Genomic DNA, 14,255 nt, shown 5'->3' on the forward strand with positions numbered 1-14,255 from the left:
TCTGACATGTTATTCTGGAATAAAGAAAGTATACTATAGCTGTTAAATGTCAAAACCGTTCCACTCAAACAACCACTCAACTTTTCAAATCAAGTCCATCAGTGTGAATTACAATGAAATAATCATCTTGACACATTAAACTAAGTCAAAATGGATCTACTTGCTTTCACTAATTAAAGAGTACGTAAAATGAGGGGCCATATGATATTCATGCAAAGCATAAATGATATTCATAAAAACGTAAAATATTGAAGAGGTTTTTTCCTAGAGGTAGAGGTAAATATATATAAATAAATAAAGAGGCATTAAATTAAGCTCATCTTTGGAAAAACAGATAAATCATTACAGCGACCTTGAATCTGTGTCGAAACCTATAAATAATTTTCTCTTAGAAAAGTACTGTGGGAAATGGGACAAGCAAGTTCTAGAATAGCAAATCAAGAGCCAAAATCTCTATACTAACTTCTTCCCTTGGCAGTTACATAAGGTTGAGAAAACCAACCCCTCAGTTTCCACTCTTTAAAATGAATGGAAATATCTTCACCACCAGTGGTATTGTTTGGTTATGAAGATAACATGCAATAGACCTCATCATTATTATTTAGCCAGTGTTCAAATTAAAGTCACACCAAACTGAAACTTTATTGGATGTTTTCTAGACTATGATGCAAACTTCGTCAGACTATATTAGCCATTAAAGGTTTGCTTTTGAATCAAAAGTCCATTCATGGAAAAGAGCGAACATTCCCCTGTTGGCTTAGAAAAGAGAGGAATTCAATGCTGATAACATTGGTCTACAATCTATTTCAGAAGCCTTCCTTCTCTTTCAACCCCCCAGCCATGAGGAGGCTTGTCTGTATTCACTTCTGTATACCTACATGTTTCATTTGGTCTAGACCCTGGTTCTCAAACGTTAGCCTGCAACAGAATCCCTGGGAGGCCATGTCTCCACGTATGCTGCTGACCTCACCCTGCTGAGTCTGATTCAGTGGGTCTGGGGTGCAGATGGAGAATTTGCATTTATAAGAAGTTCCAGGAGATGCAAATGCTGCTGGCTCAGGAACCACACTTTTAGAGCCACTGATCTAAGGCTTGTGGAGTCTATTTTACAGTCTTTGTGGAACTACAAAGGGCTGTTTGCTTTAACCCACTCAATTCTATAAATCGGCATATTTCATCTAGTAGAAAGCTATTGTAATAGGGTCTGTGGTATCTTTTGCACGATTGTGCCAGGACAGCCGGTCCACCTTAATAGAGTAAAACGCGACCTCTAGACCTTAGGCCTGGAAAGAGTGTCCAAGTTAAGGAAGTCACCACGACTGCACTGTGAGAACCTCCTTCTCCTTGGACAGCTCTCAGTTCAGTTACTGGGGCTGCTCCCAACATCTTGGGCCCCAGGAGCATCTTGTTCCCACTTCAGTGTTCTCCTCAGGGCCCTTTCTTTCCCAGTGCACCCAGATCGCAGTCCATTCCCTGTATGCCAGTAAACCATGTTGTCACATTTTCAGCGCATTTTTTGTAAACGTGCATTCTGCTTGATGATGGATTGCAAACAAAAGCCTCCCCTCAGTATCCTTTCATAGAGCTGTAACAGGCTGGCACTATCAAAAAGCTTTTGTCAAATACTAAAGGAGAAAAAAGCAAATTAGAAACGAAGTCAGAGTACAAGTTGTTTGAAAAGGAGAGGGCTTTGTGTTTCTATTCCTACCAAACAGATGCAGTCGCAGAGCCCAAAGGCCCCAGTCTTGTGCAGTGATCACCCAGGATTTGCACTACCTTGTGTCCGGCCTGCCTCTTCTGGCCAGGAGCTTTCCTCCTTGGTAAAGGCCAAAACCAGGACACTCCCCTCAGCAGTTTCCCAGGCTCCTCCTCTCTGTCCCTGGTGTCATTTATCTGTCCCTGTGTGATCTAAGAAAAACACCACTCTTCCAGGGGATCTATCCCTACGAATGGCCTTCCCTCCAGCAATGGAGTCACAGAACAGAATTCTGTGTTTCTGAAAGTATGGTTCATGGAACACTTGTAACAGATGTTAGAAGATACACAGGGTTCTATGATCAGATGTGTTTGGGAAATGCTGAGTCATGTGAGGTCATGCAAAGTCCGACAGTTTTCATCTGAGATTCTCTCAGAGAGGGATACACAATGCATACTTCCCAAACTCATTTGACCACAGAACCTCTTTTTACTGCCTTTTCCTTCAAAGCGTCTCTTGAGACTGGTATTGTGGACCACTCTGGAAACATCATCTGAATGTTAATCCAGTGCCACAGTGTCCACCTAATGAGGATCACACAATCAAAATAATCAAGGGGAGAGTGACTCATGCTAATTAATGTACCTGGGACTGAGGAAGTAAAAAGTTCCAAAATGGTCTGAATTGTGCATGATCCCACGGACTCAAGGTTTTACATCAATTCTTAAGGGGGAGCGTCAAATCCCAGGCCTGGGCAAGTCCCCTGAATTCCCTCCCTTCCTCTAAGGTAGTATATATCTTGGAGGAAGAACCAATGAACTTACTTCTAGGTTGGAGGTAAATAGTGAGGGAAAGTAAGGAGTCAAGGAGATGACAAGGCTTTGTGCTTAAACCCCCAGGTGGATGGTGGTACCTAGATGAGAAGTCTGCAGGAGGAACAGGTCTTAGAAAGAATGAAGTTGGAGATGCCTATTGGTGTGCTAATGGACATGTCAAGTTGACAGCTGGACAGCAGATTCTGGTTGTAGAGGAGACATCTGGGATGGAGACATAACATTTGGGTGTCATTTATCTATTTATTGAAAGCCATTAGAGTGGATGAGATCACCTACAACAGACACTGGCAAACTTCTTCTCTAAAGTGCCACATACTAAATATTTTCAGCAAGCCATATAGTCTCTGCTACAATTACTCAACTCTGCCATTGTAGCACGGAGTAGACAGAGAAGCAGCCATAGACGATATGTAAATGAATGAGCATGACTGTATTTTAATAAAACTTTATTTACAAAGCAGGTCGTGGCCCATGTTTGGTCTGTCAGCCAAAGCTTGCTGATTCTTAACCTAGCGTGAAAATATAGACTCAAAAAAGAAAGTCCAAGACAGAGCCTAAGGCACTTCAATAATGACAATTACTATATTTACATAATTATATCCACTTACTATGCCAGTCACTGTTCTAAATGCTTTACTTATATTGACTCACTTCATCTTCACAATAACTGATGAGGTGGGTACAATTATCACTATTTTACAAAAGAGAAAACAGTTACCTAAATGAAAAAGTTTATTTTTCTCTCTTGAGAAAAAAAATCAAAAGTGCAGGGGCGCCTGGGTGGCTCAGTCGTTAAGCGTCTGCCTTCGGCTCAGGTCATGATCCCAGGGTCCTGGGATCGAGTCCCACATCGGGCTCCCTGCTCGGCAGGAAGCCTGCTTCTCCCTCTCCCACTCCCCCTGCTTGTGTTCCCTCTCTCGCTGTGTCTCTCTCTGTCAAATAAAGAAATAAAATCTTTTTTTTTAAAAGTACAGAGGTTCGCAGTCTAGACTAGTATGGCAGTTCTGTGGCAGTTCTAGGTTCAGCAACCTAGGTTCCTTCCAGCTTATTCTTCTGCCATCTAGAGTACAGCAGTTATTCTAATGGGCCAAAATGGTGGCTGGAGCTCTAGCCATTATATCCACATTCCAGCAGCTAGAAGAAGGAACAAAGAAGAAGCAAATAGTATGCACCAGTTGTTTTTTAAGTCTTGTAGAGACCGCCATACAACATTTCTTCTGCTACATCTCACTGGCCAGAAGTTTTTCACACAGACACATCTAGGTGCAAGGGAGACTGGGAAACAGAAGTCTCTTCCCAAAAGCTATTGCACAACTAAAACTTAGACATTCTATTACTAAAGCAGAAAGAAAGAAAAGTTATTAGAGTAGAAGCTAGCATAAACATTTCATGTTTATTAATTATCTTTCCTTATGTGCCTTCTTGCAAGTATCATTGATAACACTCTCCCCAAGATATTTCTGCTCAGCAGTCTCATATCTCTGGCTTCCACTGTTGAAGTCCTGTGTACTCTTCAAAAGCCAACTCGCAGGTCCCCTCTTCCAAGACGCTATGCCCAACTCCCTAGGCAGATTCTTCCGGCGTTCCCATGCCACATCACACTTCCTTGGATTTAGTTCTTTCCCGGTCTCTCTCCTTGGCCTGTCCCCTCTCCTCAACCAGACAACTCAAGGACAGCTGAAGTTAGGTCGAGGTGTGGAGGGTGAATTTTTAAGAACTAAGGGAAATACGCAGCAAAACTGCAAATGAAGAAAAAGTTAAGTATGGGGGATGCCCATGGCATGGTAAAGGGGCCATGCTTGGGGACCCAGTAGAACAGCAGTTCTCAGATTTGGCTACCTGTGGAAATAACGTGAGGAACTTAAAAAAAAAACCTTGATGCTCACGTTTTACCCCATCCTGATTAAATCAGAATTTCTGAGCGTGACACCTAGGCATCGACATTTTTTAAAGTGCATGGGTGAGGTCAATGTGCGGCCTTATTTAAGAAACAACACAGCTGAAAACAGAGGAAAAGACACTGAAAGAAGCTGCTTTCCTCCTTCAGAGACCTTGAGGGTTTGTTGTTCACCTACAAGGTTTTCCAAGCAATATCATTAGTCTTATCCTTTTAGGTTATTTCCTTCCAGCCGAAGACAGAGATGTATTTACATAATAAATTGTTATTGATTGGAACACTTCTAATGAGAATTATTAAAGCCCTCCCAAGTTTATTTCAGGCAGTCTGATGCACTATGGGTCAAATAACTCTCAAGCTTCCCCTTAAGTAACTAAATTAGAGTAGTCAGCCAGGGAAATAAGAAAACAATCTTACCGAAGCTCACCTCATTTGTGACACATAATACGTTTAAATTGCTTTATCGACTTTACAGAGAAGCATGCCAGATCGATCACGAGTGACAGCACTGTGATTGCTTTTATCAGGGTATGAGGGGCCATATTTCAAACTCAGTGTGAGTGTTGGACTCCATTTTGAGCTCACAGTAATGAGAGCTTCACGCACTTGCTACACGTAAAGAACATCCCCCATTCTTGGAACAAGAAAGAGTGCATTCCAGAAAAGTTTTGTACTGTTTTCTCCAAAAGATAAAAAGTTAGGGAGGGAGCTCTCTTAAATAGGCTTTGATACTTCTTTTTTCCTGTTCAAAGATTTCTGAGGGAATGCTGAATTGCTTTAATTCCGTGACTCTCGGGTCTTCCACATGTTTTGTAAAAATTGAGGAAAAACGGTTTTGGAGTCGTTCTTTCCCTTTTCGCTGCAGTATGTATATCCAGTTCTGGGGCAGAATTTAACGCTCTGATTTTCCAAGCACATTTGGAGATTTCTGGAAGTTGTTTCTAAGTGTTCCTTTGGCATGAAAGTTGAGACTCTGGCTTTGGTTGATATTGTTACTGGTGAAAAGCAAGAAATTGCTTGGATCTGTGCCTTCGATGAAATAGAAAGGGAGCCAGGAAGCACACTGGCAAAACTGCAGAATTGGCCAGATCCGCCATGTAGCTCCGAACCAGAAAAAGAGGCCTCGGAACATGTGTGTTTGCCAGGAAAGAAAACTGCTTTATTGAAAGGTTAATTTTCAGATTAGTTTGGGGAAATTTGAGATAAATAAATGAAATCAGACAAAAAACATAAGGCCTGGATCCTTTTTCCCGGGGTTTTCAGAAAATAGTCACTGTTTCCAATGAAATGTTTTGACATTTTCAGCAGGGAGAAAATGTTAATTGTAATGTTATGTGTATGTGTTCTTAAAAACACTTGCGAATAAATCTTTTATTCGTTTTAAGAGTAATCAGAGAGTAAAAACACTATTAGGATGTTAGCTATGTTCGTCACTCCTTATGGTCACTTTTCTGCTGTTTGGGATGTTGCAGTTCATTTTCATGATTCAAATGTACCAATTTGGAGAACATTCCTTTACTTGTCTTACAGTTCGGTTGCAATTTTTTGAGGAGTCTTATTACTAAACATCCATGGGGTCGGCCTGGGTTTCTTCCCTTGTTCTGTCTCATTTGTTGCTTGCTCTCTTCCCTTGATCAGTGGCTCCCTTACTATGTTTACAAAATCATCAGCACTTGGGACGCCTGGTGGCTCAGTCAGTTAAGTGTCTGCCTTTGGCTCAGGCCATGATCCCAGCGTTCTGGGATTGAGCCTCATGTCTGGCTTCCAGCCCAGCAGGGAGTCTCCTTGTCCCTCTCCCTCTGCCCCTCCCCCTGCTCGTTCTCTCTCTCTCTCTCTCTCTCTCAAAGAAATCTTTAAAAACAAAAAAATTAAATCATCAGCACTTAAAAAGACTCCCTTGCATGTCGGTGGCCCACTGACTCAGTATACTGATTACGTGTGCTACTGAGCTACTTAGTGGCAGGGGCTGATTGACTTTTGCTCTCTGCTCCCACCACCTCCTTGCTTTGCACTTGACAGACACCCTGTAGGTGTTTGTTGAATGACTGTTATTCATACCTTCCTTTCTCCGGTCATATATCCCTATCCCAGAATCCCATGTTGGAGTTGACTAGAGGTGCATAGCCAAAGAGGAGGTCTCACTGCTGAGTATTACCATATTACATTGTCTGTGGTCGCTTAGGAGGGAAATACCAACAAGGTCACACATTCATGGACCGGCAGGAACCCAAATGTAAATGTCACCACCTGAGTCCCAGCCCTGCAAACTGAGTCTCTGGAAGAAAGAGAAAGAACTTTCAAAGAAAGCTCTAGCTTCAAAGAAAGCAGCTTTGGCCCTTACTGAACCATCATCTAGAACACATGCATATAGTGGGCATCCACATGCTCATCCACATGGAGAAAAAAAGCCCTTAGTAATCATCTTAGCAAGCAGTTAGGGTCTAATTTGATATTTGTTCGCATCTTAGTTAAAAGATACAATGATTCTTACAGAAAACGCTTTTCCCTCTTAAAGATCACGGTCTTTAAACCTCAAGCATGTGAATAATCTCAAAAGCAGATCTGACTGGAATAAAATGATAAATATACACGCTTTCCCACAAACTACCTCCAAGAGTGCTGTTAAGTACAAACGGAGTGGGGAGCCTGCCATAGTTGAGGCGGTTCTTCATTTAAGGGCACTGGCACATACTCTCCCTCGTGTGCTGATAAACAAAACATAAAAACAGAATGAGCAAAGCTGATTTAAGCTTTAGGTCTCATGTAGATTAGTGCCAACAATGTAGAAAATGATCCGCTGCAAGGAACAAACCTTAACTCATTCACAGATACCAGTGGCATTTTCAGAAGTGGCTTTTCTTGGCATGTTTCTAAAACCTGTGGGACCTGTGTGTCATAAGGAGGATGGCTGGATCCTGCCATTAAAAGCCAATCAGGGGGCGCCTGAGTGGCTCAGTCGTTGAGCGTCTGCCTTCGGTTCAGGTCGTGATCCCAGGGTCCTGGGATCGAGCTCCGCATCGGGCTCCCTGCTCAGCGGGAAGCCTGCTTCTCCCTCTCCCACTCCCCCTGATTGTGTTCCCTCTCTCACTGTGTCTCTCTCTGTCAAATAAATAAATAAAATCTTTAAAAAAAAAAAAAAGCCAATCAGTAACATTCAACAGACTTAACCACCAACACTTGCATGACTAGATTAATGTTTTAGAGTCAGTCATCGGGCTCATTATTACTGGGATTTTCTCTGGGTCATGCTAATAAACCGGATTATTGATTTTAGGATTTTCCGTGTATCCAAGGATATTCTCTAAGATGTCTTTACAAGGTTTCATGCTTAAGTTGTCAACCAAAACGACATCACAATGAGTAATCATTTTCTAATCATGTTAAAAGGGGTTAAAAACGGCGTATACAACGAATCTTTCCAGCTTTGGGGGAACAGGAGCATTCTTGCTGTCACTCCTCCAGCTGGGTGACGGTCATCCCTACCTGCGTGCCATCTTCCCCAGGACTTAGCTGTGTTCTCAGCTTAAGACCTTTGATAGTCAGAAATCTGCTTTCCAATATGTTTGAATGGCAGGAGAGCTCAAAAGACACCTCAATCTAAATAGGATTTTAGCCCATCAGGTGCTATTCCAGAGTAAAGCAGGCTGGGTGGCTGTACGGGTGGTGGTGTTTATTCATCTTTCCTTCTCGTGTCATGCGTATGGATGGACGCTTCTCGGCGTATATGCCCGGCTCTCGGGGCGTATGGGGCTGGTGAATGCATGCGTAGGGTGTGTGTATATGTAAAGTAGAAACTGAACCAGGGTCACAAAATGAACTATTGTCTGCAAGAAGTATATGAAGTGCACCCCGCTGCCGGCAGCAATTGCTACATGCAGGCCACTGATTATTACACGTATTTTGAAGATAGTCCGGGCTACAGTGGTTGCAACGCTCAGGCTGTGCCCAGTAACAACATATATATGGAACAGGCCTGGGCAGTGAATCAGCCTTATACCTGTAGTTACCCTGGAAACATGCTGAAAAGCAAGGACTCTGATTTGGACATGGCCCTGAATCAATACAGCCAACCTGAGTATTTCACTGAAGAAAAGCCTACTTTTTCTCAAGTGCAGTCGCCATCGTACTCTCAAAAAAAAGGTAGGGACCATTTTACTTGAATTTCTTAAAAGTTTCTGCGTTTGTTTGCGTCGTGTTTCAAAGTTACGATTGGCATCAGCTTTGTCAAATCTTTGACTTTGAACGCTGAATGTTTGAAATTAAAAACAGCAGTAAAGAGAGAGGTCGCTAGGTGATTGAAAGGGGTCCATGAGTAACAAAGATTTCCAAGCACTTTTTCTCCAAGCATATGTGAGAGCTGGATTGAGCTGATTTTTCAAGCTGTATACATATATATATACATATATATATATATATATATATATATAGTGTGTGTGTGTGTATTGCCCCAAATGAATATGGTCAGTTTCTTTGCTAAAGAAAACATGTAAAAGGCTTCCCCTCAGTGGATAGGCACTGTGGCTTTTGAAGTGGGATAATTCTCCCCAGTTCAGGTTCAGATTAAAAACTCATTTGACTTTTTCTTGGTATTTCATATTAAAAGTTTATTTTAGTTAACTAATAACTTAGTGATTTTTAATGGTAGTATAATAATATGTTAGATTTTATAATTGTTCATCTTAATATATTTACTGATCCATGTAAGCTGTAAACAATCTACTTATGACCATATTAAGCTGTAAGAATGTAAAACTCAAGAAGGAACTAATATGCTTCTTATTGCCATTTTGTCCCTAAAGTTTCACGTGTCTGGAATCATGTCAAATGAATTCTCTATATGAAAGCAAGAGAAATATCCTTCAAAATATCCAAAGTGAAAACAAGTGCAATATCCATTTATTTTAATAGACACTGTGGCTTTACAATGCTGTGTGCTGTGTAATTTTCTATCAATGGAACATTTCTTCTATATCAAAAAATAAAATAAAAGAAGCAAGTAGGTAGTACTCAGGGAACTTAGTAGCATCTACCAGATATTTTGGAAATAGCTTAAATTCTATTCTATTCTTAAATATGCCAGAAACTGTCTTTTCCTGTGTACAATCTACAGGATATTGCATAGGAAAGCAAATTTACAGGTTTCTATAATTTGCAAAAATATGAGGCCCATTGATCCTCAAAGGTGAATTTCTCTGCGAAATTATTTTAAAACAGAATTTGGCTTGGTTGATTATGGTTCCTATAAAAATCATCATTTGCTTTTCTCAATGTGACTCTGTAATTAAAACTAGCCTATTTTGAAAACAAAATTAAAAAAAAAAATCTCAAACTCCTGTTTAGTTGTTACCATAGACTGTGTTTGGATTTTCTTTGCTGTTCTCCACCTTCCAAATATGAAATATGAAGGGAATCAGCAGAAAACATATTCAGAGTAATTCGTCTGCATTTTCATTTAGTTTCACATCCTCTTGAAGGGTATCAGAATTTCTCTCATTTATTACAAAAGGCACACCACAGAAGTCCCCTAATGGGAACATTTGAGATAGATTGAATGTGTGCTTTCTATTTCATTTAATATTACACTTATAGGTAATTTATCTTTGAAAAGAAGAAGTTAACATTGCTTCATTAGACATGTCTGGATATGCCTCTCACAGTGTTGTGGGATCGCAAGATAATATTGGTGACTGCCTCTCTATTGGGGCATTCTGCTATTCTTAAAAATTCCTGCAAAACTTTTCAGGCTCTTTTACTCTTTTTTTCTTTTGTCTTTTCATGATATATTCTTCAAGCAGTGCTGGAGAATATTTGCTCATAAAACGTTAAACCAGAGATTCTTTGCTAATTAATTTGACGCTTGAACTAGAGGCTAAGACACATTGTATGCATATATTGATGTAATTTCCCAAAGCCATATGCCATTGAAAGGCCACGGCCACCTGCCAAACTCACTAAATCAAAGCAGGCAAATATTCTTAAATGCTCCATTATTTACTGTTACAAGTCTTTAAGTAAATCCCAGTAAAACTAAACCCAGCTGTTAACTGTCTCTCAGGACAAAAGGTCGTAGCCAACACGTTTATCCATATTGATCCATTATTGATTTTTGTTGTTGTTGGAGGACATCAGTAGTATCTCCTTAAGGCAAAATTAAGACTATAAACAGGTGTTCAGTGGGTCAGGCCTCATTATTCCAATAGGATTTTTATCTGTTTTCATGAAATTCGTAACTGTTTCATCTGGATTTGTTGCTGTCACTATAGTGCTTATAAACTCTTCAGTAGCACAGCTGTCTTAACTTTGTCATTGTTTTTTTTTTTTTTTCTTAAGGATGGCTTATTCTTTAGCCTTTAATTGGAATTTTCTAGTGTATAGGAAATGATCATAATCTTGTAAAAAAAATGTACTGTAAGTACACATAGATGAAATAAAGGAAGACTACAGGACCCAGGGTCAAGACTAGTTATCTTAATGGTAGACTTTAGAATGACTTTTAGTTGTCTTTGTGTTGTTTTTCTCTGTTTTTATGTTTGTAGCTAAGAGGGAGAAACATTAGCAAGCTCCTGAAGCTTGGAGGACACCAACAAAGAGTCAGAATCCAGTTCATTGAATCAAATTTAAACTAAAGCTTCAAGAATTAGGGGGGGGGGGCAGAGCCAGTATCATTTTCACTTAGAGGGAAGGCTGAAATGCAAAATGTAATGTCTGTCCTTTTTTTTTTTTCATATAGAATATGAGAAAAACACATTTTTAATTTTTAAAAGTTAGGGACAAATAAAAAGAGGATACGAGCTCCTCGTTTTTGTGTCTTTCAAGTAACCTCGCCTTGATTTGTTATGTGAAAAATCAGCCATCACAGCCCATTCTGCTCATTCCCTTTACCCTGGCCCCTAGCTCAGGAGGAAGGGAAGAGGAGGTTTGGAAATCAGCCGGAGGGAAGGGAATGGGCAACCAGGGTGTTGTGTCTTCTCTTTTGTGACCATGATTGCAGCATAGTTAAGTCAGTGTCTTTTTCTTTACGTTTCCTTTTCTTTTTTTGCGGGGCGGGGGGGGGTGGTGGTTTGTAAGTCGCTGGCTGTTTCCATCAGAATTTCCAGTCACGTTCCAACATCCCCAAACAGCTTGAGTCTGGCTGCCCTGCAGGCGGCTTTGCCAGTCGGCCTCTGGGTCTGTTTAAATAGAATTGTTCCCTGAAATGTCTGTCCTGTGCGACCCGGGTCCACGGGATTCTTTGCTTTACCTTCTGTGTGCCGTCTTTTAGGAATTGCATGTCCAAAAAGTTTGTAGTGTGTTTGCATCAGAGTTGGTTATCATGTCCAAGAGAATAAGAAATTCCTGTTTTTTTGAGTCCAGATAAAGGAGATGGGGTCCTGTTCAGTTTGGGTTTTGATCGCACATGTTCTTGTTCTAAAGCCACATTCTTAGTGTTGCAGAGAGAAATATTAATAACCAAAGCAGGAACTGCCCCTCAAACTGTCCTTTCTGACTTTGTCTCGGGGACAGGAATCTAATGTATGTGAATAATCATGTAGACATTAGAAATGGAAATTAAATGGAAAGGTGAGGGATGTTTGAAGTGACCCACAACAAGAGGACTGGATTAAAAAGAGTGAAGCCCCAAAGAAATAAGATTAGAATTTCCTTAGCCTCCTTCAAAGTCAGAGGAGGGTTGCTATACAGTAGAGTTAGACATGGGGTGGTTCCAAAGTCTGCCCAGGAAAAAAAAAATGTTCCATGAGAAACAGGTACTCTTAAGCCCTAGATTCACACCCAGTCTCTGGAGAAACAGGCAGGAAGGAACCCAAAAAAGGGGAAGATTCATGAGTCTCCCAACCACAAAATCACTCCCAGCCACAAACCTGAAGATGAGATGATCGCACACTATTTCCATTTCTTTCTTAACATTTCCCTCCCCTTCCCTTCCTGCCCCTCTTCCTCCTCTCTGTCGCCCCTGACCCCCACTTCCCCTTTACCTCTCTCTCCCAGTCTTTCTCCTTCTGCCCCTCTCTCTCCTGTCCCTTCTCTCCCCTCTAGTTGAATGTGTTTAATTTGAATACATATGATTAGTCTACCTAATGCACTAAGTGTTGCAGACATCATGTCTTTGAAATATAATACTTGAGAAGTTAATGCAACTGCAGATTCTTCTATAATGCTTATGTAATTGTAAGGATGCTGACATAAGGTTAGGCTTTCAAATTAGGCACTGCCCCCTATATACTATTAAGAGATAATACCACTCCAGAAAACAATAGAACCATTTTTTAAAATATAAAACGCTGCTAAAAAGGTTAAGTAAAAGTGCCTCCACTCAGTGTCTAGAACTGGAAGCAAAGTAAGGAACAGTTGTAGTTTTCAAACCTAGTCCAAGAGCAGTCCAAGTGCATGAGCTGCCTCTTCTGTCCTTTCTTTGCCAAGGGTTAGGTACCTGCCTTGTCAAAGGCATGTCCTTCAGAAATTTCATTGGATTCCCTAACCTCATCCTAGAGCACCCACTGCCATTCCTCACAATGGAAGCGAATAGCAGGAGTCCAAGGCATGATGAGAAACTGAAGTCAGATCACGCCAGGCTTGTGAAAGACTGTTGGTGCTGTTTATTTACTGTATATGGGGTTCATGTCTGCCACCTTGCATCCCCGATGAACACTTACCCACAAACTCAAAGCTTTTTTTCTTAGCTCTCAGCATCCAGGTGCATTGAACCTGAGGTCCCGTTGCCTCCCACTCTACCATCTGTTCAGGTCTAGTTTTTATGACCCCCATCTTCTTGTACTGATACTAAGTACCAGTGCTCACTTAGTGTCTGTATTTTTCCTTGTCCAGACCCTCATGACTGCTGAGCTTCCGTGCGCTGTCCTTGGTACCCCCCTCATCTCCGCTCCCTCTGTGCTGTACTAGCTGCTTTAGAGAATTTCCTGTTATGCTGGAGACATGTGCTTTTGAGTAGTCACCCCACCCCCCCCATGCTCATCTGCAGAAACTTCCTGCCGCGCTGCGCTGTCCTCTTCTCTCCATGGTCACCCCCTTCTCAAAGCCTTCTGCTTCCAGCCACTCAGTGGTCGTGATTCCCTGCCCTCTGCACCCACCACAGGGCTCCTCCTCAAAGTTTAAAACCCTTTTCCATGCCCTGTTAGATCAAACACTAACACCACCAACTTTTCCCTACCCACAGGGAAGATTCTAGCTTTTCTGCCCTAAAGCGAAGTTGTTTTTTTTTTAATTTTTTTTATTATTATGTTATGTTAATCACCATACATTACATCATTAGTTTTTGATGTAGTTTCCATGATTCATTGTTTGGTTATAATACCCAGTGCTCTATGCAGAACGTGCCCTCCTTAATACCCACCACCAGGCTAACCCATTCCCCCAGCCCCCTCCCCTCTAGAACCCTCAGTTTGTTTCTCAGAGTCCATAGTCTCCCATGGTTCCTCTCCCCCTCCGATTTCTCCCCCTTCATTCTTTCCCTCCTGCTATCTTCTTCTTCTTCTTTTTTCTTTAACATATAATGTATTATTTGTTTCAGAGGTACAGGTCTGTGATACAATAGTCTTACACAATTCACAGCGCTTACCATAGCACATACCCTCCCCAGTGTCTATCACCCAGCCACCCCATCCCTCCCACCCCCCACCACTCCAGCAACCCTGTTTGTTTCCTGCGATTAAGAATTCCTCATATCAGTGAGATCATATGATACATGTCTTTCTCTGTTTGACTTATTTCACTCAACATAATACCCTCCAGTTCCATCCACGTCATTGCAAATGGCAAGATCTCATTCCTTTTGATGGCTGCATAATATTCCATTGTATATATATACCAC

The 14,255-nt window shown here is 41.2% G+C and overlaps 1 protein-coding gene across 26 annotated transcripts in view; it reads left to right on the top strand.

Moving 5' to 3' along the window:
• The window catches only part of THRB (thyroid hormone receptor beta), a 378,575-nt gene that overhangs the window by 323,908 nt on the left and 40,412 nt on the right, over window positions 1–14,255 (top strand). The window contains exon 1 of one of the 26 annotated variants that reach the window (XM_081825755.1): window positions 7,520–8,569. The exons of the other annotated variants lie outside the window; for them this stretch is intronic. Coding sequence (XP_081681881.1) covers window positions 8,242–8,569 — 328 coding nt within the window. The 5' untranslated portion in view covers window positions 7,520–8,241. Of the gene's footprint in view, window positions 1–7,519; window positions 8,570–14,255 lie in introns of those variants that run through there. 26 annotated transcript variants of the gene reach the window in all.

Source organism: Leptonychotes weddellii, chromosome 1 (assembly GCF_054177405.1).
Source record: "Leptonychotes weddellii isolate Sample4059 chromosome 1, ASM5417740v2, whole genome shotgun sequence".
In the NCBI taxonomy this organism is placed as follows: Eukaryota; Metazoa; Chordata; class Mammalia; order Carnivora; family Phocidae; genus Leptonychotes; species Leptonychotes weddellii.